The sequence below is a fragment of the Littorina saxatilis genome, linkage group LG17 (assembly GCF_037325665.1).
Source record: "Littorina saxatilis isolate snail1 linkage group LG17, US_GU_Lsax_2.0, whole genome shotgun sequence".
NCBI classification, from domain to species: domain Eukaryota; kingdom Metazoa; phylum Mollusca; class Gastropoda; order Littorinimorpha; family Littorinidae; genus Littorina; species Littorina saxatilis.
This window is the reverse complement of record NC_090261.1, coordinates 15,211,371-15,235,463: the sequence shown is the minus strand read 5'-3', so window position 1 is coordinate 15,235,463 and position 24,093 is coordinate 15,211,371. Positions and strand designations below refer to the sequence as shown.

At 43.2% G+C, this 24,093-nt stretch overlaps 1 protein-coding gene across 1 annotated transcript; it reads left to right on the top strand.

The window, feature by feature from the left end:
* Positions 1-1,731: 1,731 nt before the first annotated feature.
* LOC138952692 (synaptotagmin-C-like) lies at positions 1,732-23,687 on the top strand. The gene is made up of 7 exons (XM_070324391.1): positions 1,732-1,743; positions 3,510-3,671; positions 8,057-8,176; positions 12,870-13,076; positions 16,823-16,937; positions 20,433-20,638; positions 20,938-23,687. Exons 1-7 carry the CDS (start codon positions 1,732-1,734, stop codon positions 21,058-21,060), a joined length of 945 nt encoding a protein of 314 aa, XP_070180492.1. The 3' UTR covers positions 21,061-23,687.
* Positions 23,688-24,093: the final 406 nt, after the last annotated feature.

Genomic DNA, 24,093 nt, shown 5'->3' with positions numbered 1-24,093 from the left:
TTAATACTCTGTGGTGGTTAGGGACCGCGTGAAACGATTGCGCAACTTGAAATATTAAGTTGTGGTGTTTCGTTTGCTTCGTGCGTTTTGTCGGATCGTCAGGATAGCAACTGATCTCTGTGTGTGTGTGTGTGTGTGTGTTTGTGTGTGTGTGTGTGTGTGTGTGTTTGTGTGTGTGTGTGTGTATGTGTGTGTGTGTGTATGTGTGTGTGTGTGTGTGTGTGTGTTCGTGTGTGTATGTGTGCGTGTGTGTGCGTGTGTGTGCGTGTGTGTGTGTGTGTGTGCGTGTGTGTATGTATGTGTGTGTGTGTGTGTGTGTGTGTGTGTGTGTGTGTGTCATAAGCGTGCAAAAGAAAGCGTGCATAAAAGAACCCAAATCTCTTTACTGACAAAACCACCCCCGCTCCAGGAAAGGATTCACCACCACAAAAAAAAAGAGGGAAAATGAAGCCAGGCTGGGGATGGAGCAGGGGGGTGGGGGTTGCTGGGGGAGAGAGAGAGAGAGAGCGAGAGCGAGAGAGAGAGAGCGGGGATTGTCGGCAGTACAAAATGAATGTTTTGCAGTTTTTCATTTGGATCGAGCATATGAGTGGGGGGGGGGGGGGGGGGGGGGCATACGCGATATTGCCTGTGACTGACATCCGGCTCTCCTGCAAGGAAGCCTCACAGCTGCTTGCCACACTGGAAAGAGAAGAACGAGAAAGAGCACTCTCAAACGAGTGCGAGGAGAAAGGCTGGGTCTACCTTCCCTTCAACAGGAAAGGTCACCACCTGCCGCTCCCCCTCGGACCCATGAGGCTGCTGCGTCGCTTACGCACAGTCACCAGCCGCATAAACTGGGACCATGTGACCTACCGTACCAATGTGGTGCAGTTGGCCACCTCACACACGTGTTTGAAAGCTGCAGTGCCCTTAACCAGGAGATGGCTGACCTTGTTCAATACAGAACGGAGAAAGCTCTTCACACCCTTGACTTTCTCCGACCCCACCCATCACTCGGACAGAAACCGATGATGATCTTGGCTACCACCCTGAGCAGTTCATCTGTCGCCAGTTGGTTCTAGACCGCTTCCTAGCACGCCCAGCTTGGAAACAACAAAGACAATAAACCCTCGCCTGGCCGAGGCAACAGCCAGCGACGGGAACCAATCCAAATGTGCCTCCAGACATACAGTTTTGTGAGACATGGCTCCCTGGATGGCTGAGGCAGAAGCCTCCAGTCAAGCCGAATAACCAAATCGCCTCCAGACTCAGATAGCTTTGGAGCAAGCGTTTCAGACACAAAATGTGCCTCTAGACATGCATAGGACGTCAGACTGCCGAGGCTGTGGCATCTAAGGCTCTTTACAACCAAACCGCCTCAAGACAAACCACCAGACGGCAAGGCACTTGCCCCTGGTACTGTGACACTACAACTCCATTCAAGTGAAAAGAGACCCACAACGGCAGCGCTGACTGCCAGCACTGACACATAATGATCCAGCTGGATCTCCAAACTAACCCCATGACTCTCCTTGAAACCACCTCCGGCTCGGGTGCTGCGTTGACCAGGAGCTAGAGCGCGACAACCAATCCTCCCTTGGGGGGTGGCCTTTTTTCTTTCTTTCTTTTTTCTTCTCCATCTTAAGTCGGGGTCAAACCCGGGAACATGCCCCAAATGGTTTTACCGGGAGGGCGTTAACCATTACTTATCATCCTACGCGGTATCGCACTGACCCAGTAACCGTGCGCATGACACAGCAGGTAAGGTCTACACCCGCATGGTGCATTCATTTCAAAGACGTCATAATACCGCTAAACTCAGAGCAGCGCCAGCGGATCGTGAAATAATAATCACTCCTCTTGCCAGCTTGTCCCCGCGAAGAGTGATTAACTGCTGACCTCCTTGCACCTGCTTCTGATTGCGTGTCCGTTGCTTGTGGTGATAAAGAGGTGGCGATCAGACGTCGGTGCTGCAATTAAGAGAACAAGTGTGATTTGCTAACTTGTTCAACTTTACACTTACTGACTACATTATTTTTACTAAATAATATAATACTATTTTGAAGGAAAGAAAAAAAATCTGTACTCGCCAATACAAGTTCAGCACGTACAAAAGTATGTATGTTTTGTCCTTGTATTGGTGAGTGCAGATGTGTAGTCAAGATTTTACTAAATGTTTTAACATAGAGGGGGAATCGAGACGAGGGTCGTGGTGTATGTGTGTATGTGTGTGTGTGTGTCTGTCTGTGTGTGTGTGTAGAGCGATTCAGACTAAACTACTGGACCGATCTTTATGAAATTTTACATGAGAGTTTCTGGGAATGATATCCCCGTAGTTTTTCGATAAATGTCTTTGATGATGTCATATCCGGCTTTTTGTAAAAGTTGAGGCGGCACTGTCACACCCTCATTTTTCAATCAAATTGATTGAAATTTTGGCCAAGCAATCTTCGACGAAGGCCGGTCCCGCAGTGGGGCACTGCGGTTATGAAATTAAAAGCCCCTCCTGTTTTTGGAACCGCAGGAGCTTTCTAGTTTGCTGTTAGGTAGATTTTTGGTTCCTCTTTCCTGTCATGCTCTCTTTTTCTTCATGAATTCTTTTCTTTTTTCTGCCTTCTTGCTCATTCACCTGTATTTTTTCCAAAAATCTCTTCTCTTGCCGCTTGTCTCGCGATTCATGTATAGTTTAATCTGTTAGTGTTCTGATGTAAGTCCAGCAGTAGATAGGTTAAGCCTATTTTAACATACTGGAAACTGGTAATCTTCCAGTAGGTATTAATTTAGTTTTACTAAAGCCTGCTGGGACACAAGTAATGGGTTGGTGCATTTGTAAACAGGAATCGCTTGACAAGTGGCCCCCTTCATCCCCCCTTCCTCGTCCTGATATGGCTCTGCGTAGTCGGCTGGACGTTAAGCAACAAATAAACAAACAAACAAACAAGACGAAGGCCGGACTTCGGTATTGCATTTCAGCTTGGTGGCTTAAAAATTAATTAATTACGTTCATCTTATTCTTCATCATTTTCTGATTCCAAAAACATATAAATATGTTATATTTGGATTAAAAACAAGCTCTGAAAATTAAAAATATAAAAATTATGGTCAAAAATAAATTTTCGAAATCAATTTAAAAACACTTTCATCTTATTCCTTGTCGGTTCCTGATTCCAAAAACATATAGATATGATATGTTTGGATTAAAAACACGCTCAGAAAGTTAAAACGAAGAAAGGTACAGAAAAGCGTGCTGTCCTTCTCAGCGCAACTACTAGTACCCCGCTCTTCTTGTCAATTGCACTGCCTTTGCCAGGAGCGGTGGACTGACGATGCTACGAGTATACGGTCTTGCTGAAAAATTGCATTGCGTTCAGTTTCATTCTGTGAGTTCGACAGCTTGACTAAATGTTGTATTTTCGCCTTACGCGACATGTTTGTGTATCTGTGTCTGTACATAAGCCAGTCTTTCCATACCATGCATACGACGATCTACACGTTTGTGTCTATTGAATGTCAACTGTATGTTACAGAAACACAGCATCGGGCTGCCAGACACACCCGTGGCTCTGCACGAAATCAACCTGGAGGAGCTACTCCCCCGTTATGCGCCCCCGGTCCAACCCACGGGACGCCTCAAACTGCAGCTACAGTTTAGTGACGACATGACCACACTCAACGTCATCATTATTGAGGTAGGCATGCCAGGCCGGGATTTTATGATTACATTGAAGCGACAAGACGATCAAAAAGCAGGGATGTCGTTTTGACGTCGGCGGTCGGCACAACGATGACATTGTTGTCTTCAGATTTGACGAACTTTTTTTCACGGTGGGGAAAAGATGACACCAGGGGAGTTATGCATGAGTGACGTCTAAACGTTTAGGCGGCGTGCAAACAGCGAGTGCCGCCAACCGCGAGATACACGGTATGCACGGGTGGCGACTACACGCTTGTACCACCGAAACTGGCGACTAAATTTAGACGTGCTCCGGAGGTCGTCTAAATGGTTTACACGCCGACTTCAGTGAACAGAATGGCCATTTTCATGGTTTTCCGCCATCAAAGTCGACGAATTTTTTCGCCGTAATCGTTTTTAGACAGAACCCAATAGTTGGAAGTGCTGGACTAAAATGTTTTGTTGTTGCGAGATTCACTTCCCTTGTCATATTATTTTAGAACCAACACCGATAAGATTAGCGAAGACATCTTTGATTCGTTTCAGAGCAAAGTAGCACTGACCCATATTTCACTGGTGCCGTTTTTGACTCTCAGCTTTTACGCGACAGGCACCCTCTTGCTCGTTTCATCTTTTGCGCCTCCATTTCTCCACGCTCTCCGTCCCACTGACCCATATTTCACTGCTCTCCGTCTCTGAATAGTCAAACTCCCCGTGCGAAGAAGCGGGAGGATGTTATCGAATGACCCTAGCGCATGCGCAAAGGAAGGAATTCCTCGTTATAAAAATAGATTGACTGGTGACCTTGCTTTACACGGCAACTTGAAAGTCGGCGGTCTGGTCGTCACCCGTGCATACCGACTGAGCGCCTGCGGTAGGCGGCGACTTTCAAGTCATGACTCCGCTGAAGTCGGCGTGTACTTTCGACGTCACTCATGCATAACACCCCTGGGGTGTTATGTATGAGTGACGTCTAAACGTTTAGGCGGGGTGCAAACAGCGAGTGTCGCCAACCGCGAGGTACACGGTATGCACGGGTGGCGACTACACGCTTGTACCACCGAAACTGGCGACTAAATTTAGACGTGCTCCGGAGGTCGTCTAAATGGTTTACACGCCGACTTCAGCGAACAGAATGGCCATTTTCATGGTTTTCCGCCATCAAAGTCGACGAATTTTGCGCCGTAATCGTTTTTAGACAGAACCCAATAGTTGGAAGTGCTGGACTAAAAAGATATTTTTTTTGCGAGATTCACTTCCCTTGTCATATTATTTTAGAACCAACACCGATAAGATTAGCGAAGACATCTTTGATTCGTTTCAGCGCAAAGTAGCACTGACCCATATTTCACTGCTCTCCGTCTCTGAATAGTCGAACTCCCCGTGCGAGGAAGCGGGAGGATGTTATCGAATGACCCTAGCGCATGCGCAAAGGAAGGAATTCCTCGTTATAAAAATAGATTGACTGGTGACCTTGCTTTACACGGCAACTTGAAAGTCGGCGGTCTGGTCGTCACCCGTGCATACCGACTGAGCGCCTGCGGAAGGTGGCGACTTTCAAGTCATGACTTCGCTGAAGTCGGCGTGCACTTTCGACGTCACTCATACATAACACCCCAGGGAGTGCCTTCACTGTTTTGAAAATCGGCACACTGTGGTAGTCAGATGGCACAGAGTTAATTGCACCATGTCTGCAATGTTATTGATTTTCTTCCTGATTTATGCCAATGTCGGTATATTTGCCGTAACAAAAAAAAGGAATAAAATCCGTGATGTTGTAGATTGGCAGTGCAAACACAGCAATACACTACATACTCTATCATAATAATTGAGGTAGGTCAGCCACACGGCGATTGTGTGCCATTTAGACAACAGAGTGCTGTTTGGTTTTGCGGCCCCATTTTTGTGTATTTAACATAGACATGCACATTTTAACACTTGGCACCACTGCGGTAGTCAGAGATGGCACAGAGATTGCACAAAAATCCGGCTGCAATGTTATTGATTTTCTTCCTGATTTACTGCAAGTCTTGAATTTCAGCCGATGTTTACAGAAGATTTTAAATGATTAAGACATGTCTGATAAGGTCGCTTCTTGTCTCAAATTTCTCACAGGAGACTGAGATATGAGCACGTTACAATCTCTTGCTATTGCTTCGCCTAGAATTCACGACCAAGGCCGATGATTAGTTTTGTCTGAACTGTTGCTTGAAATAGCAGCCAGACAGATAATATTTCTTTGAGCAGTACATGAGCTTAAAAATCCCCGATAAAACGTTGTCAAAAACGTGGATTTAAAAGCAAAATAGGCTTCATCAAAATGTCTTGATGAAATATCAAACCAGCATTTTTAAATGCCAGCACCTTTTTATTGTGCCATATTATACACTTACCCTTACGTATGTCCCACCCAGTATGTGATACGATATAAAAACGCGAACAACGGAGCAGTATTTTAGGTGGACGATGCCTGGGATCTTCGATGTAGTTTATTTGCCAGATTTGCAGTTTGCTTAGTACGCAACATATTAAGAGATACACAATTATGGAACAGTATACAATATTTAAAATAGCAAAAGTCAGGCTTCGGTGATCTTTGAAAGTTGTCGTTCACCTTTTGAAGTTTCAAAGACTGACTTAAAACATCGTTCACCATATGTTTGTATGAGGTCTCAAACAATGATAAATATGCAGGTTTTAAAGAAGGGCTAAACTGTCTCCCAGCTTGTCTGGCGCTGGCCTTTAATGATGGCAAAGTTATCTTCCATCCTGATGGGTCTAACAGAATTGCCAAGTAATCAAACACTCCTGTCATGATTTCCACAGTGTTGGTTCTTAAAGATTGACCTAGTTTTCCTGTCCCAATATGGGCCAATTGGTCATAAGAGGACGTAAAAATCAATTAGTCAGTCAGCTGTAGAATCGTTTTTGTTCACAGTTCTTGTGACCAAGTGTTCTGTCATCACAACTGCCAACATTGTCTCTCCTAGCATCGATCAACTTCATACCCAGTTGCCCATTTTATCCCAAACGAACAAGGTTAGCGGGAGTAGATCTAGGTTCGTTTCCCTCTATCAGTGCAATGTCAGGACAGCCCATGATGGGATTACCTCAGGAGCTAGTGAGTGAGGGGATACTCACGCACGAGGCAGTTTAGTGATGTGAAGAGCAAGCTGAATGTACGTCTGGGGAGTGCGGGTTATGTGTTGGCTGCAAACTGGAAGGGGTTTGGAAATGAACATGAGGTTGTGTGTGTGTGTGTGTGTGTGTGTGTGTGTGTGTGTGTGTGTGTGTGTGGTGCGTTTGCGTGTGTGTGTGTGTGTGTGTGTGTGTGTTTGTGTGTGTGTGTGTGTGTGTGTTGTGCGTTTGCGTGCGTGTGTGTGTGTGTATGTGTGTGTGTGTGTGCGTGTGTGTGTGTGTGTGTGCGTGCGTGTGTGTGTGTGTGTGTGTGTGTGTGTGTGTGTGTGTGTGCGTACGTACTCGTATGTGTGTGCGTTTGTGTGTGTGTGTGTGCGTACGTGCGTGCTCGTATGTGTGTGCGTGCTTACGTGCGTGTGTGCGTGTGTGTGTGTGTGTGTGTGTGTGTGTGTGTGTGTGTGTGTGTGTGTGTCTGTGTGTGTTAGTGTGTGTGTGAGATAAGTGTCACAAATATGATATGATTTAATATAAGTGTCGAGCACCTTTACCGTGTGTAAATGAGAGACAGAATATTGCTACGACAGAGACTGAAACAGAGAGAAAGAGAAATTGCTTCTATTTTGGATACAGCTTGACACAGGCCTCTAATAAACGTCAAAGAAATCATATTCGCTGTCCACTCCAGCCTTGGATGCGTGAAAAACGAATGAAGAACTTCCGCATGTTTTGACCGAAAACAATAAACCATAAAAGAAGTTGACGAGTCATTCTGTTATTTTAAAAATGGGTTAACATAAGATTACGTAGAATAGACAGACCTGCCCTTTACTTTCTTCTCCTTTTTTGTTGGAGGGTTAATTTGGAAAAGTGATGTCCTTTGTTTTGTTCGCATCTTGAAATATAGGTCGAGTTGTGTAAAGAGTTGTTGAGGAAATTACTTTTCTGTGGTTGGTTTTATTTACTGCAAATTGCATTTTGTGAACTAGTGCACATGGACTGTTGAGAAAAATTGAAACTTTGCATGTATATCGGTTGACCGAATTTTTGGTGAATTTGTGTGTACGTGCGTGTTTGTGTGTGCGTGTGTATATGTGTGTGGGGGGGTGCGTGTATGCATGATTTAGCGTGTCCGTGGGGGGGGGGGGGGGGCGGGGGTATTTGCATGCGTGCGTGTGTTCATGTGTCTCTCTGTCTGCCTATCTGTCCGTGTGTTTGAAATCTAATCTATTAGTGTTGTTACATGTTGTGTTGTTATTTGTCCAGGCGCAAGGTTTGATCATCCCCGGTATACCCACAGACATCGAAGTCAACCCCTACGTCAAGGCGTTCCTTGTACCGGGCAGGACCTTCAAGTATCGTACCAAGACACTTAGAAACACCAGGGTGAGTCATGTGGGAATATGCTGTGTGTGTGTTTGTTTGTTTGTTTGCTTAAAGCCCAGCCGACCACGAAGGGCCATATCAGGGCGGTGCTGCTTTGACATATAACGTGCGCCACACACAAGACAGAAGTCGCAGCACAGGCTTCATGTCTCACCCAGTCACATTATTCTGACACCGGACCAACCAGTCCTAGCACTAACCCCATAATGCCAGACGCCAGGCGGAGCAGCCACTAGATTGCCAATTTTAAAGTCTTAGGTATGATCCGGCCTGGTTCTAACCCACGACCTCCCGATCACTGGGCGGACGCCTTACCACTAGCCCAACCGTGTATGTGCGTATGAGTGTGTGTTTTGTGTGTATGAGATTTGTGTGAGTGTGTGTGTGTGAGTGTGTGTGTGTGTGTGTGTGTGTGTGTGTGTGTGTGTGTGTGTGTCTGCGGGTGTGTGCGTGCGTACATGCGTTCCTATGTACATATATGTGTGTGTGTGTGTGGGGGTGTGGGTGTGGGTGTGTGTCTGTTTGTATAAGAGAGAAAAAGAGAGAGAAAGAGAGAGAGAGTGGGTGGGTGGGTGTGTGTTTGTACGTGTGCGTAAGTGTGTGTGTGTGTATGTGTGTTTGTTTATATGTGCGCATGGGGGTGTGTTTTGTGTGTATGAAGTGTGTGTGAGAGAGTGAGTGAGTGCGTGTGAGTGAGTGTGTATGTGTGTAACTTGGGGTGTGTATGTGTGTGTGTGTGTGTGTGTGTGTGTGTGTGTGTGTGTGTGTGTGTGTGTGTGTGTGTGTGTTCGTGTGTGTTTGAGAGAGAGAGAGAGAGAGAGAGAGAGAGAGAGAGAGAGAGAGAGAGAGAGAGGTTTGTCTTTCGCTGGGGTATGCAGTGCCTTGGCGTTGCACATCTACTTAATTTGCTTGTTTGCTTACTTGTCGATTGTTTGCTGGTTCGTTCGTTTAATTTGTTTATTTGTCATGTTGTTTTACTTGTTTATCAATTATTAGACATTTGTATTAGAAGTAAGGACCGGTTGTAAGAAAAGGCGTCGCCTTAAACCTCTATCCTTAAAAAATAAAGTTCCATAATCATCATCATCTCTCTCTCTCTCTCTCCCTCTCTCTCTCTCTCTCTCTCTCCCTCTCCCTCTCTTCTCTCCCTCTCTTCTCTCTCTCTCCCTCTCTTCTCTCTCTCTCCCTCTCTTCTCTCTCTCTCTTTCTGTATTTGACCCCTACCGTTTCCTCATCCACCTCAACTCTCAGTCTCATTTTCACGGCAATCCCACGCAGGCGAAATCACCGTGTGACATCCATCCATCAGCTGCCGTCCTCGTTTTGGGGTAAAAAAAAAAAAAAAGGAATCTCCTCTATTTTTTACTCAATTCAGTCCCATCTTATCCGGATAACCCCCACAAAATTAATTCAAAAAGTGTGGGTTTTTTCCTCCTCTCTGAGACACAAGTTTCTGTGACGACCGCTGTGATGCTTCTACTTGCCGTCTCTATCAAGGGGAGGTAAGGCTGGAGGGCTCCTGAGAATAGCAGACTTGAGCTCGACAATTGCAAATGTCACCGGTGTTAATTGAAACTGCTACCCCGGGACAGGAAGTGCGGGGGTAAAAACCTTCTTCCCGTTAGCGCGGGATGAGAGCACCTTGGGCAAAGAGGGAGAGAGTACAGAAAGGTGGGTGGGGTAGAAAAAAAAGTGTCCCCGCCTCCCCGTTCACCCTCCCTCTCTGGTCTAGGAGAGAAAGAAAAATAAACAAGCAATGGGGGGAGATATATCAGATAGGTAGGTAGGTAGATGGGTGGTTAGATAGATAGATAGATAGATCGGCAAAGAGGGGAAGACTAAAGGTTGGGAGGCTCTCTCTCTCTCTCTCTCTCTCTCTCTCTCTCTCTCTCTCTCTCTCTCTCTCTCTCTCTCTCTCTCTCTCTCTCTCTCTCTCTCTCTCTCTCTCTCTCTCTCTCTCTCTCTCTCTCTCTCTCTCTCTCTCTCTCTCTCTCTCTCTCTCTCTCTCTCTCTCTCTCTCTCTCTCTCTCTCTCTCTCTCTCTCTCTATCTCCGGCTATTGAAAGAAAGAGGGAGAAACAGAAAGAAGCAAGCAGACGAACGATACATTGAAAACGGGAAATAGCGACGAGGATCTTTATTTCTTCCTGCTGTTGGTTTTTACATTTCGTCAGGTTTTGACTAAATGTTTTAACATAGAGGGGGGAATCGAGACGAGGGTCGTGGTGTTATGTGTGTGTGTGTGTGTGTGTGTGTGCGTGTGCCATGTGTGTGTGTAGAGCGATTCAGACTAAACTACTGGACCGATCTTTATGAAATTTGACATGAGAGTTTCTGGGTATGATATCCCCAGACGCTTTTTTTCTTTTTTTCGATAAATGTCTTTGATGACGTCATATCCGGCTTTTTGTAAAAGTTGAGGCGGCACTGTCACACCCTCATTTTTTAATCAAATTGATTGAAATTTTGGCCAAGCAATCTTCGACGAAGGCCGGACGTCGGTATTGCATTTCAGCATGGAGGCTTACAAATTAATTGATGACTTTGGTCATTAAAAATCTGAAAATGTAAATAAAATTATTTATTTATCAAACGATCCAAAATTACTTTTATTTTATTCTTCATCATCTTCTGATTCCAAAAACATATAAATATGTTATATTCGGATTAAAAACAAGCTCTGAAAATTAAAAATATAAAAATTATGATTAAAATTAAATTTCCGAAATCGTTTTAAAAACAATTACATCTTATTCCTTGTGGGTTCCTGATTCCAAAAACATATAGATATGATATGTTTGGATTCAAAACACGCTCAGAAAGTTAAAAAGAAGAAGAGAGGTACAGTAAAACCGCTAAACAGGCTCGTCAATTTCACTGCCTTTTGCACTACCGGCGGACTACGGTCATTGTGAAAAAATGTAGTGCGTTCAATTTAATTCTGTGAGTTCCACAGCTTGACTAAATGTAGTAATTTCGCCTTACGCGACTTGTTTCTTTTTAATTGACTAAATGTTTTAACATAGACAGGGAATCGAGACGAGGGTCGTGGTGTGTGTGTGTGTGTGTGTGTGTGTGTGTGTGTGTGTGTGTGTGTGTGTGCGTGTGTGTGTGTCTGTGTCTGTGTCTGTGTGTCTGTGCGTGTGTGTGTATAGAGCGATTCAGACTAAACTACTGGACCGATCTTTATGAAATTTGACATGAGTGTTTCTGAGTATGATATCGATAAATACCTTTGATGACGTCATATCCGGCTTTTTGTAAAAGTTGAGGCGGCACTGTCACACCCTCATTTTTTAATCAAATTGATTAAAATTTTTGTAAAGCAATCTTCGACGAAGGCCGGACTTCGGTATTGCAATTCAGCTTGGTGGCTTAAAAATTAATTAATGACTTTGGTCATTAAAAATCTGAAAATTGTAATTAAAATTATTTTTTTATAAAACGATCCACAACTACGTTTATTTTATTCTTCATCATTTTCTGATTCCAAAAACATATAAATATGTTATATTTGGATTAAAAACAAGCTCTGAAAATTAAATATATAAAAATTATTATCAAAATTAAATTTTCCAAATCAATTTAAAAACACTTTCATCTTATTCCTTGTCGGTTCCTGATTCCAAAAACATATAGATATGATATGTTTGGATTAAAAACACGCTCAGAAAGTTAAAACGAAGAGAGGTACAGAAAAGCGTGCTATCCTTCCCAGCGCAACTACTACCCCGCTCTTCTTGTCAATTTCACTGCCTATGCCGTGAGCGGTGGACTGACGATGCTACGAGTATACGGTCTTGCTGCGTTGCATTGCGTTCAGTTTCATTCTGTGAGTTCGACAGCTACTTGACTAAATGTTGTATTTTCGCCTTACACGACTTGTTTTTTTCTTTCATTGACCTAAGAGGGAAAACGCCTAGGCGACATGAAACAAGCCAACATTTTCACAGGCTTAAACACCAATCTTCTTTGCCTTGATCGGAATAAAATCTTGAAACCCTAACACCCTTTCTGTATTCTATTTCACTAAACGTTCAATATTTGTTGTTTTATTTGTTTTTTTGTTAGGTCAGAAACCTTTGTGTACTGCTTTTACACCGTGTATTTGCAGGACTGCAGGGCGCTCTTGAAACCCTGAAGCCCTTTCTCTCTTGCATTTTATTAATCGTTCGAAGGTTTTGAGTCTTGAAGCCTCAAAAATCAAGATTAGTAAGGTATTGGAACGTTTTAAGTTTTAACAAAACGAGACGTTCACGAGTGCATCGGCCGAATGACATTTAAAATGAAAAGACAGACAGACAGACAAATAAATGAAGTGGAAACTTATCCGAGATAGCGTTCAGCCCCCTTGGTACAGTGTTTCTCCGCCGTGTGTGTGTGTGTGTGTGTGTGTGGGTGTGTCTGTATGTGTGTGTGTGTGTGTGTGTGTGGGTGTGTGTGCGTGCGTGCGTGCGTGCGTGTGTGCGTGCGTGCGTGTGTGTGTGTAGTATGGATGTGGGCGAACGTGCCAGTCCGGAGTATTTTGCGTGCTTTTACTTCGTATGTTTTATTGTTTTATGTTTAGGGTTCTTGTCATATGTTGTTCAGTTGTTTTAAGAGCAGATGAACCACACTTTTCCATCCATTGTTTGATTGTATAAACAATAAATTATCGTATGTCTTATGTCTTAATTATGTGTGTGTGTCCGCAGGATCCACTGTTCCTGGAGAAGTTCTGCATCAAGGACATCGTACCCACCGACATCACGGAAGAGTCGAACCTGGAGTTCCAGGTCTACTCCTCGCACCACGTGTCCCGCCGCCATCTTGTGGGCGTGGGCACCGTCAGGCTGCTGGATGTTGAGCACATGCCTGGAGGGCAGATCGAGCTCATCATCATGCCGCAGACTGTCTACAGGGTACGTTTTCTGTGATGTTATGTCAACCTTATTTACAGGTATGTAAACCTGTACTGCCTGGAGGTCAGATCCAGCTCATTATCATGCCGCAGTCTTTCTACAGGGTAAGTAAATCGAACGTGTAAGAGATATTACAGAGTAAGGAAGGCCACAATGTTCTCCGAGCATATAACCACTTCATGTCCCTAAAAGGCACTAGTTCCTGTGAGGACGTTAAGCTTAAAGTTAGCATAGCACAGCCACAATGTTGCAGTTAACGGAGTGAAGTAACATCGGCGGTGTATCTGGAGCTCCGTCAAGCTTGTCAACGTGTAGCACTTGCCTGGCGGGCTAGTAGAGCTCACCATTCATCATACCGCAAACATGTGTGTGTGTGTGTGAGTGTTTGTGTGTGTGTGCGAAAGAGAGAGATTATGTGTGTACTCGTATGACTGCGCGTCAATCGCTGTACATGTGCATCGTGTGTAACGTACATGTATATGTTTCAGTGTATGTCAGTCTAGATGTCTGTCTAGATGTCTGTCTAGATGTCTGTCTAGATGGCGGTGTATCCATGTCAGCGAGCATGCACGTGCGTGTTGTGTACGTGGAAAGATACTTGTCCAGAATATCGACTCAGCATAATGCACAGAGTGGACCCCAAGTGACCTCGAAACTCAAATCAAGCTCAGCAATTTCCTGGCTGGCATTACCTCCCTTAGCATTTCTCTGTACTCTCGCAGAATGCGTGTCTCCACGAGCTTCTTTGTCGCGGCCACCAAAGTAAATTATTTGCGAAGAAGATGGTTGCATTTCCTGTCAAACCAGATGAAGAAGTCATTTTTCGCTTCAGAGCTCTTTCTTCGGTTGGTGTTGGGTGGTATCGAAGTCTCGGTGAAGGTTCTTGAATTCCCGTCAGCGCTGTTACGCGTGTTTCGCAAGGTTTGGGATCTCGCGCTAATACATCGGAAGCAACAAAGGAAATCAGGTGGAAGAGAAACCACGTAAGGCGAGAAGTCAACTGAAAAGCACTCTTTGAAAGCTTTCAAGGGGGATTACACACTTTTTGCCGAAGGGATGGTGCGGAAGGAGGGGGGGGGATCGAGGAGGTACGGTGTGACGATGGACTGTTCAAGACAGTCGGTGGCTGAACACATTTCGGATGGCTGTCCCCCGTTTCTTAGTGGCTAGATTGCTAGGTTTTGGCGAATGAAGCTAGGTAAGAGCGTTTCTTGGGGACTGCTCGAGGCGAGAATAGGCGAGCATGTCTAGAATGGAGCTCGCGCGCAAGAAGACATAGAGGCTGCACATATAGCGATCTACCGACGACTCTCTCGATGTCAACCGATCGTATTTAGTTCTTGCCTGCCTAGCACAAAATAGTTTAAGAGAGACCCGTGCCTCTACTCGCCATGGAAGCGGCCAACTTTTTAGCATTTCTTGCCTGTGCGAAACGGGAGTCCTCGGGAAAAGAACCCACGTGGGGCGAGAAGTCGACCGAAAAATAGTGGTTCACGGCGTTTAATGGGTATTCGGCCACTTTTTGGTGGAGAGGGGCCGATGGGGAGGGTCGTCCTGAGCTGAGGCGCACCATAGACCAAATAGCCTGGACCGCCAACTCGTCACGTGACCCTTCGAGGTTACGACTCTCGACTTTCAGGGGTGCGTGACGTCCGGTTTGAAAGGCCAGCGATTCGAAGACAGTGAAAAGAAAGCACGCTCCAGTTATTTGTGACAATGGAAGGTGACAATGAACTGGATTTTCCAAAACTCCAAACTAAACTTAACAAAACTCATCGAAAAACATGTTCCATGTGCACTTTTGCTGAGTTTATTTAAGCATTTTCAGAACTTACCTCGGCAACTTCGTCCATGTTTACAATCGACACCGGATATGACATCCCCCTGATTTCTGAAAGGCCATGTAAGCGTAGGTTCCTAAATGCGAATGGCGCTACCTCGTAATAGAGAGAAAGAGCGGAGAGAGAGCTAGTTGGCGGTCCAGGATAAATGGTCTATGGGTGCACCAACCGAAACTTGGTTGTTGCCACCAAAACGGGAGAGAACAAACCGCGGGATCTGATTCGTTGACATCACAAAGTTTCAACCAATCCAACGCTGTGGGTAGCTTCCGTTTGAATGGAAACTTTGTCGTGCCCCTCAGCCCTGGGCTATGGGTAAGGACGCTTGAGAATAATACTGAACCCATTTCGACTGGCAACTACATTAGGCCATAGACCATTTATCAGCTAAAAATTAAAAAAAAATAGAAACATACATACGCAAATGAGGTACCACAAGCAGCATCATTGCAAAGAGGTGGGGTTGTGGTGGTTTTTTTCTTCAACTTTGCAGATGATTGGAAAGATGTTGAATTTTCCCCGACAGAAATAAAATAATGTTGCTGGTTGATGCTCCAGTAATCGCTTTGCGTTATACCAGAATTCTTTACTAACGAGTCAAGTCACTGTGGAATACAAGAACACACGACATAGAGCCATCGGGAACCCAAAGACCCACATACAAGAGTGCTTGACATAGAGGATAAAGAAAAGCGAGTTTACAATTTAGAGAGAAAAAAAAGAGAAAAAAAACTCGCGCAAGCGTGCACTAACGAACTTGCGTGCACACACGCACGCACGCAGGTACGCACGCATGCACACACTCACACAAACAACACACAAAGAGGAGATCTTGCGTTTAAAATTGCAGTCTGGAAGAGAGATGGGGATATCGTTTGGGGAGAGCCAAACCTTATGTTACGGTTTACACTGGAAGAAGGAATATAACGCGGACATTTTTATCACATTACACAACATTCTGTTGTCTTGCATTGATACATCTGCATTTTGAGAGCAGAAATAAAATTCTTGAATGTCCGCCTAGATGTAGAAGACGAGGGAAGCAGAGATGTTTCACAATGTACAAAAAAAAAGGGGGGAAAGAAGAAAATAACATATAATGAAAAAATAGAGAAAGAGAGAGGAACAAGAAGAGTAAATAAGGAGAGATATAAAACGCAGGGGGAATGGTGTAGGCTTCACAAAAGCGAGCTTGATTGCAAGGTCTGGCCTTTTTTATGTCGCGGCGGTAAGCACGTGCATTCTGCAAAATGAGGGTCAGGCAACCTTTACCCGTGTCGATCCTTCTCCTCGTGGTGTTGTTGCCAGTTACCTCCACAATTAATTCTTTAAAAACGAGGTGGGCGAAGATTGCAAAAAAATGTATGCTTCAAACCCACGCCAAATGATCTTTTTTTAAACAAGAGATGGCGAGAGAGAGTGAGAGAGACAGCCAGACAGACAGACAGACTGACATACGGAGACGAAGACAGCACTAGAGAGAATGTGTGTGTATGCCTGTGCGCCTGTGTGTTTGACTGTGTATATGTGTTTGTGTGTGTGTGTGTGTGTGTGTGTGTGTGTGTGTGTGAGAGAGAGAGAGAGAGAGAGAGAGAGAGAGAGAGAGAGAGAGAGAGAGAGAGAGCGTGTAAGTATGTAAGCCTATTTATATCAACGCCCGCTGTCTTCATAATACGTGCTGAGTGAAAGCTTGAATGTGTAACGAAAGCTTCATAAAAACGTGCCCACCCCTTCCAATCCCTCCACAGGGATCTCACAGCGACAGATTTAGAGCCTATTGATTTTGATATTCTGACCTACCCCCAATATGCCTTAACTGTTCTTAGATTACAGTTTTGAAACGTGAGAAGTGATCAGAAGAAAACGTGACCTAATTTTGTTCTGTCTTTCTTTATTCACGTGCAGCTTCATCAAGGTGACCTTCACCTTTCTGGCTGTTACCAACCGGTGGCTGGGAAGATTGTCTTCAACATTCTGGAAGCTAGGAATCTACCCAGAGTATCTATTCTTGGAGCAATAAGTGAGTTTGCACAAGAATTACTTTGTGAGAAATTTAGAAACACTTGAACCCACGCGACCACAACTATTGTGAGACAAATTGAGGCCTTTTTTCTTAACGTCTTGAAGGTTCTGCTTGGTTCCTGACATACTTCGCCATTTCCAACTTATATCGATCCGCCAAACTTACCAGAACAGCTTTACTCCGTCGTTCTTTTTGAACCTCAGAAAAGTTACTCCGGAGCGAAAGAAAAACAGCAGATTTCATTCAGATTCAATGTCCATCCAATTTGTCTATTCTTTCTGGGTAAAAAGTGTTAAAAGCGAGTCTGCATCTTTTCTCTTCCGTCCAACGTTGCATTACAAATCCCTCAAGCAATTAGAACAAGAGGCGAAGCCATCAAGGCTCACGTAAGAAATCGACAAACAGTAACACACACACACACACACACACACACACACACACACACACACACACACACACACACACACACACACACACACACACACACACACACACACACACACACACACACACACACACACACACACACACAGAAAGAGCATAGGTGAAACTGTGCAAGAAAGCGAGACACTAGATCTAGATCTGTCTGTCTGCATGTAGCCTACTTACAGGGACACGACTGCCAACTAGTCTCGGCCCGCTCAAAATAATAATGACCGAGACTTTCAGTACTTCCTTCGCGTGACGTCTAACCCTCTTACGTCATAATGTGACGTCAATGTAATGTGACGTCTTCAAATGTTAGAGTTTCTACCACAGACATACACACGCACGCACGCACGCACGCACATACGCACGCACGCACAGACAGACAAAGTTACGATCGCATAGGCTACACTTACGTGAGCCAAAACCTAATTATGTGTAGTGATGTTTTGCAGGGACACTTTTTTTAATCTCTCTACCCGAAGCTTTAACAATCGGATTTCTTTCCCCCAAAGACAGAAACATGAAACAGGTCGCAAAGGAGAAACAACTCCATCTTATTACGTGATTTTTCTCTCTTCGTTTTTTGTTGTTCTGTCTTCATTTTCTGAATGAAATCTCAACGCGTGATTGCAGAAAAGTGTCAAGTGTCTTTTTTATTAGATCGCGAACCCAACAACCCAAAAGTGAGAAAAAAATTGTCGGTGCAAGGTTGTTTACTTCAAAAAATGTTCTCTGTTTTTCTTTTTTTTTTCTTTTTTAAATCGCTAAATCAACGTTGGCCTGAAGACTCAAATAGCACCGATAAAAAAAAAAACATTGAAAAATATATTTGGAGTCATTTTATTTCATCACACTGCATGCCTAAAGGGGAATAGTTGCTACCGGATATGTTTTCTGGGGAGTTAAAAAAGATAGAACACAGGAAAGGTAACATTGTTTAAATGCTGAACATATCCCAAAACTGGAGCAGCAATTAACTGAATGGGAATCTTTTTGTACGTTTTATGAAAATGAAATACGAGTTGATAAAACTCTGTATGTTTGTGTCAGGGACAAATGACATTTTTAACAAATACATTATTTTCGAACCTGCTATGTAACAATGATGGTATTGTTGGTGTTGCTTATAGAAGTGGTGGTGAATGTACATATAGTAGTGATATCAGTAGAAGTAGTGGTGCTGACGGAAGTAGTGGTAGTAGGAGTGTTGGTGCTAGTAGTAATGTAGATAAACTATTACCCAGCATCACCACTCCTACTACCACTACTTCCGTCAGCACTACTTCTACTTTTAATGCAACGTTGGATGGAAGAGAAAAGATGCAGACTCGCTTTAAACACTTTTTATCCTAAAAGAATAGACGATTTGGATGGACATTGAACCTGGTTGAAATCTGCCGTTTTCCTTTCGCTCTGATAAGTCTGATACATGCATTTGTAAAAGGAGTAGGAAGGTGCTTCGCCTTATGTTACCAGTCTGTGAATTCCAGGGTTCAGAAAAGTTGCCAATGGCTTTTCCATTAGGCAATATGGTTTTGCACTTAGTGTTTGCCACCTTTTATTACATTTAGTCAAGTTTTGACTAAATCTTTTAACATAGAGGGGGAATCGAGACGAGGGTCGTGGTGTATGTGTGTGTGTGTGTGTGTGTGACTGTGTGTGGTGTATGTGTGTGTGTGTGTGTGTGTGTGTGTGTGTGTGTGTGTAGAGCGATTCAGACTAAACTACTGGACCGATCTTTATGAACTTAGACATGAGAGTTCCTGGGAATGATATCCTCGGATAGGTTTATTTATATTTTCGATAAATACCTTTGATGACGTCATATCCGGCTTTTTGTAAAAGTTGAGGCGGCACTGTCACACCCTCATTTTTCAATCAAATTGATTGAAATTTAGGCAAAGCAATCTTCGACAAAGGCCGGACTTTGGTATTGCATTTCAGCTTGGTGGCTTAAAAAATAATTAATGAATTTGGTCATTAAAAATCGGAAACTTGTCATTGAATTGTTTTGCTTTTAAACGATCCAAAAGCAATTTCATCTTATTCTTCGTTAGTTTCTGATTCCAAAAACATATACATATGTTATATTTGGATTACAAACAAGCTCTGAAAATTAAAAATATGAAAATTATGATTAAAATTAATTGTCCGAAATCGATTTAGAAACAATTTCATCTTACTCCTTGTCGGTACGCGGTCCCTGATTCCGAAAACATATAGATATGATATGTTTGGATTAAAAACAAACTCAGTACGCTAAAAAGAATAGAGATACAGAAAAGCGTGTTATCCTGCTCAGCGCGACCATTACCGCACTATTCTGGCTTGTCGATTTTACTGCCTTTGCCACGAGCGGTGGACTGACGAAACTACGAGTATGCGGTCTTGGTAAAAAAAAAAATGCAGTGCGTTCAGTTTCATTCTGTGAGTTCGACAGCTTGACTAAATGTTGTTATTTCGCCTTACGCGACTTGTTTTCTCTGAGTTACTAGTAGAAATATAGCTACAGAAATCCGGAATTAAGTTCGACTTATGTTTGTATAATGTAGACTTTACGTTTGTAAAAACGTGTGTCCTTTATTGGTCAGAGCTGTCTGTCTGTCCCTGTACATTGTTTTCAGTATAGCCTTATGAGAGGACTTGTGTCTGTATGTGTGCATGCTGTTAGTATTGCATTATGCGCGCATCTACAATACAGGAACCCCACTATGGCATTGAAAGGCATTTTACTGAACTGTTAAAACACCACTGCATACAGTTGTCCAGGTAGCTGTGTAATTAGTTTGCTATACTTCGAGAAAAAGAGCCTCAAACAGAAAAAAGGTTGAATATGATGTGGGTTACGTGGTTTTCGCCTTCTACCCAATACAGTAATGTTGCACTTAAACCTGGCATTAATTGGGCTAAGTCGACTTCACGAAGCTCGCTGCACAAAGCTTTGGCATTGAATTTTTGGGTGAAAAGACTTCGCGAAGTCAACTTTTGGCTCAATTAAATTCAAACTTTACGCTTTCGACCCTCAAGACAATTGAAAGTTACTCTTCTTCTCCAATGTTCCAGACCCTTACGTGAAGTGCGAGATGTACGTGAACGGGATGCGGGAGGGCAAGGCCAAGTGCAAGGTTCGACAGAACACACAGGACCCCGTGTGGCACCACCAGGTGATCTTCGACATCAATCGGGAAAACCCCAAACTGCTGGGTCACGTCTTCGTCTTTCACGTGCTGCACAAGGACATGATGACTGGCGTGCACAAGATTGGACAGGTGAGTGGGATAGTCATGTGAGAGTGGGAGATTTGCTTGTGAGAGAACTTGCTGTTCGTGGACATACTAAGCGATGTCGGATTTGTTTTGGTGTGCGGAGTTGGAGTATTTGGAGAAGTATGTGTGTGTGTGTGGGTGGGGGGGTGCGCGCGTGTGCGTGTGTGTTTGTGTGAGAGCGTGCGTGCGTGCGTGCGTGCGTCAGCTTGACATGCACAATGCGTTCTTCAGAACATGACAGAAACTTCACAGGACTATATAAAATTACCGCATCACTTACCTTACCTTACCTTGCCTTTCAGGTGGACCTAGGCTGGTACAGTCACGGAGAGGCGCTGGAGCACTGGTACGAAATCATGGAACACCCGCACCGCGCCGCAGACGTCTGGCACCCAATCATCAAGACGGGAAAGATCATGTCGTGACGTTCTTTCCTCGAATGACGTCATTCGTAACCTCTCCGCTGATGTCTCGTCCAACTCTCGTGGATCTCTCAGTTCATGTTGCGTTCGTTCCACAGAGTTGGCGTTTCCTTGTTGGGTGTGTGATTTCCTTTTCTCTTGTCCACTCTTAACAGGTTCATCCATCCTGTATTGAGAATTTGTTTTGGAGACCTCGGTATGTTCTGTAATAAGTCCAAATTTGGGTTGCTCTTAGGTCTTTTCTGAAGTTTTTGTGTGGGTGTTTTTGTTTTTGCTATAGCTGATGTATATTAAAAACGCAATTTCGGCCCCCAAACCCGGTTTAGGATTAATATTTGTATTGACATTCCAGTGTTGTTTACATTTAGACCCGAAGGAGAACTTATTATGATTCTTTCATTTAATATTTCGTGGGTTGCTTTAACTGACGTTTTGAATGTATATAATTTGTGTGTGCTAATGCTGTTGTCGTGGATAAATTACATTAGATGCCATGTTCATATATAATACATTTATATGCGCAGTTTTTAATTTCACCAACATCAAATCAAACAGTAGCACAACTAGCCTGGACAAACTATGTTAGAACAAAAACTTAATTGCGCAATGTTCTTCTGTTTTGCTCTTAAAGCGTTTTCTTTTTGCAAAAAAAAAAGAAAAAAAAGGTATGCCGATAAATCGTAATACTTTAATTAAACGATTAAACGAAAGAATTGGAAAATAAATATAAGCTCATTTGAAACAGTATCAATTTGTATATTATGTTCTAGTGCCGTGTCATGAACTTGTGTTCAGCTTAAGCAGTTTTATAACAGGTATAAGACCTATATGTTTGGTGTTACAAACGAACGAGAACTCTGAAACTGTATTATTGCTTGTTGCTTGCTCTGGTGCCTCCATGACTTAGATGAGCACTGAATGTTACAATGTTGTACATACAATCACTGACTTGGCGCGGGCAAACAAACCTTCTGTTTCCAATCACGCTTCCTCTTCGCCATTTGACTCGAGGTCTTCACATAATTTTGGGCTGTTGTGTTCGTTCTGAATGGTTGTGTGTTAAAGGTGTCGTCCTACCCGCGTACACGTCCATCTTCACCGCCACAGTTATGTCCAGGCTTCCACGTGAAGTAGAAACATCCTTTTGCTTGTACACACAACCACAATCAACAGCGTTGCTTAGGCCTAAAAAAATATAGGTGTGGTTACGGTAACCCGACCTACCCTATTTTTAGGGGCCGACCCTATAACTTTTTATTACATTTGTCAAAAACAAAAAAACAAAAAACAAAAACGAGTGCAGAAAACGCAATGAAAGCGAAAGCGCTCGAGTCGCACACTTATTTCCCTGTCAAGTAGGTTTAATTTGTACACATTAGAAAAAAAAGTTTAAAAAAAAAAGTGATTGCCTACCTTCCTACCCTATTTTTTTGGCTATGTTACCGTAACCACACCTATTTTTTGTTTTGGTCTTAAAGTGAGAAACAAGACCGACAAAACAAATCAAGACGTCTTTTCTTAGCCCTTTCAAACTATGTGCAATCTCTGACGTCAAAAGCAAAACAAAGTTCGCGAAGCCGTCATATCACGAATAACGGCGTCACATACACATTATGTCACTTCTACTGTATGTCTCTCATGGAACTGACAAAGAATTTCGAGAACGAAGTTTGTCTCGATGACTTCGTCATTATTATCAGTTAATAATTATTCGTAAAGCCGCTGCTAGTCTTCGGTATTGTATGTTATTAATTGTGTTCAGAGTAGATTTTGTTTAAAGATTATTATTGACCAGATTGATGAAGACCCACAAGGACTGGGTGGCCGAGTGGTAAACGTACTTGCCTCGGAAGCGAGAGGTTGCGAGTTCGACCCTGGGTCAGGGCGTTAGCAATTTTCTCCCCCCTTTCCTAACCTAGGTGGTGGGTTCAAGTGCTAGTCTTTCGGATGAGACGAAAAACCGAGGTTCCTTCGTGTACACTACATTGGGGTGTGCACGTTAAAGATCCCACGATTGACGAAAGGGTCTTTCCTGGCAAAATTGTATAGGCATAGATACAAATGTCCACCAAATACCCGTGGGACTTGGAATAATAGGCCGTGAAAAGTAAATATTCGCCTTAATTGGCTTGAGATTTACTGGCCGATGTGAATGCGTGATATATTGAGTAAAAAATTCCATCTCACACGGCAGAAATTAATATGTAAAGCGCTTAGAGAACGTCAAGCGCTCTATAAATCGCCCCATACATACATACATACATACATACATATGTGTCAATTACGAAATTTATTCAACAACAAAAGCACTCTGCACGGGAGGCAGCCAGGCTGTTGAATTTTGGCATGTGTTAAAGTTGGACGATGTTTTTATCCCTTGCAAAAACCTGAACAGAGTTGTAGTGGTGAACATGTTCGCTTACATGATGAGGAATATACCTTTAAACACTATTGATGATTTTCTTTGTTCCCCACATTTTGGGTATATTTTACAGAGATTTTTATCCGTAATTTCTTGTCTTTTACGAAATATCACGCGATGAAAACATGGACTCCAAAGCTTCTGAGTTTTCTGACCTATTATTATATGTTATCATATTTATTTCTTGGGCTCTTTTATGTGAATGTAATACACTGCTGACTTCTTGTTTTAAGATTTGTCTACAACATTTTCATTCGATTTTGTGGCCTGAATCTGTCAAAATCACAGCTTATTGTTTTACTGTACATCATAAAAGTCAATAAAAATATACGGTATTCGGCTCACAAGTAACAGAAAAAAGAAGACAAAGTCATTATTAAGTTTTGGCATCGACTGTGTCGGGCTTTAAGACATTTCGACATATCTGCATTTTAAACCAACAGTTTTGAAGCACATGCAGTCGAAATCACACACATGCACGGTTCAGAGAACGTGAACATAAAAGACTCATTTTTAATTAATACCTCCGTTTAAACAAGCACAATCCTCTTATATCAAAATAGTAGGTTAAATATTCCGACATTATTAAATATGTGTATTGCTTTTGTGTGTTT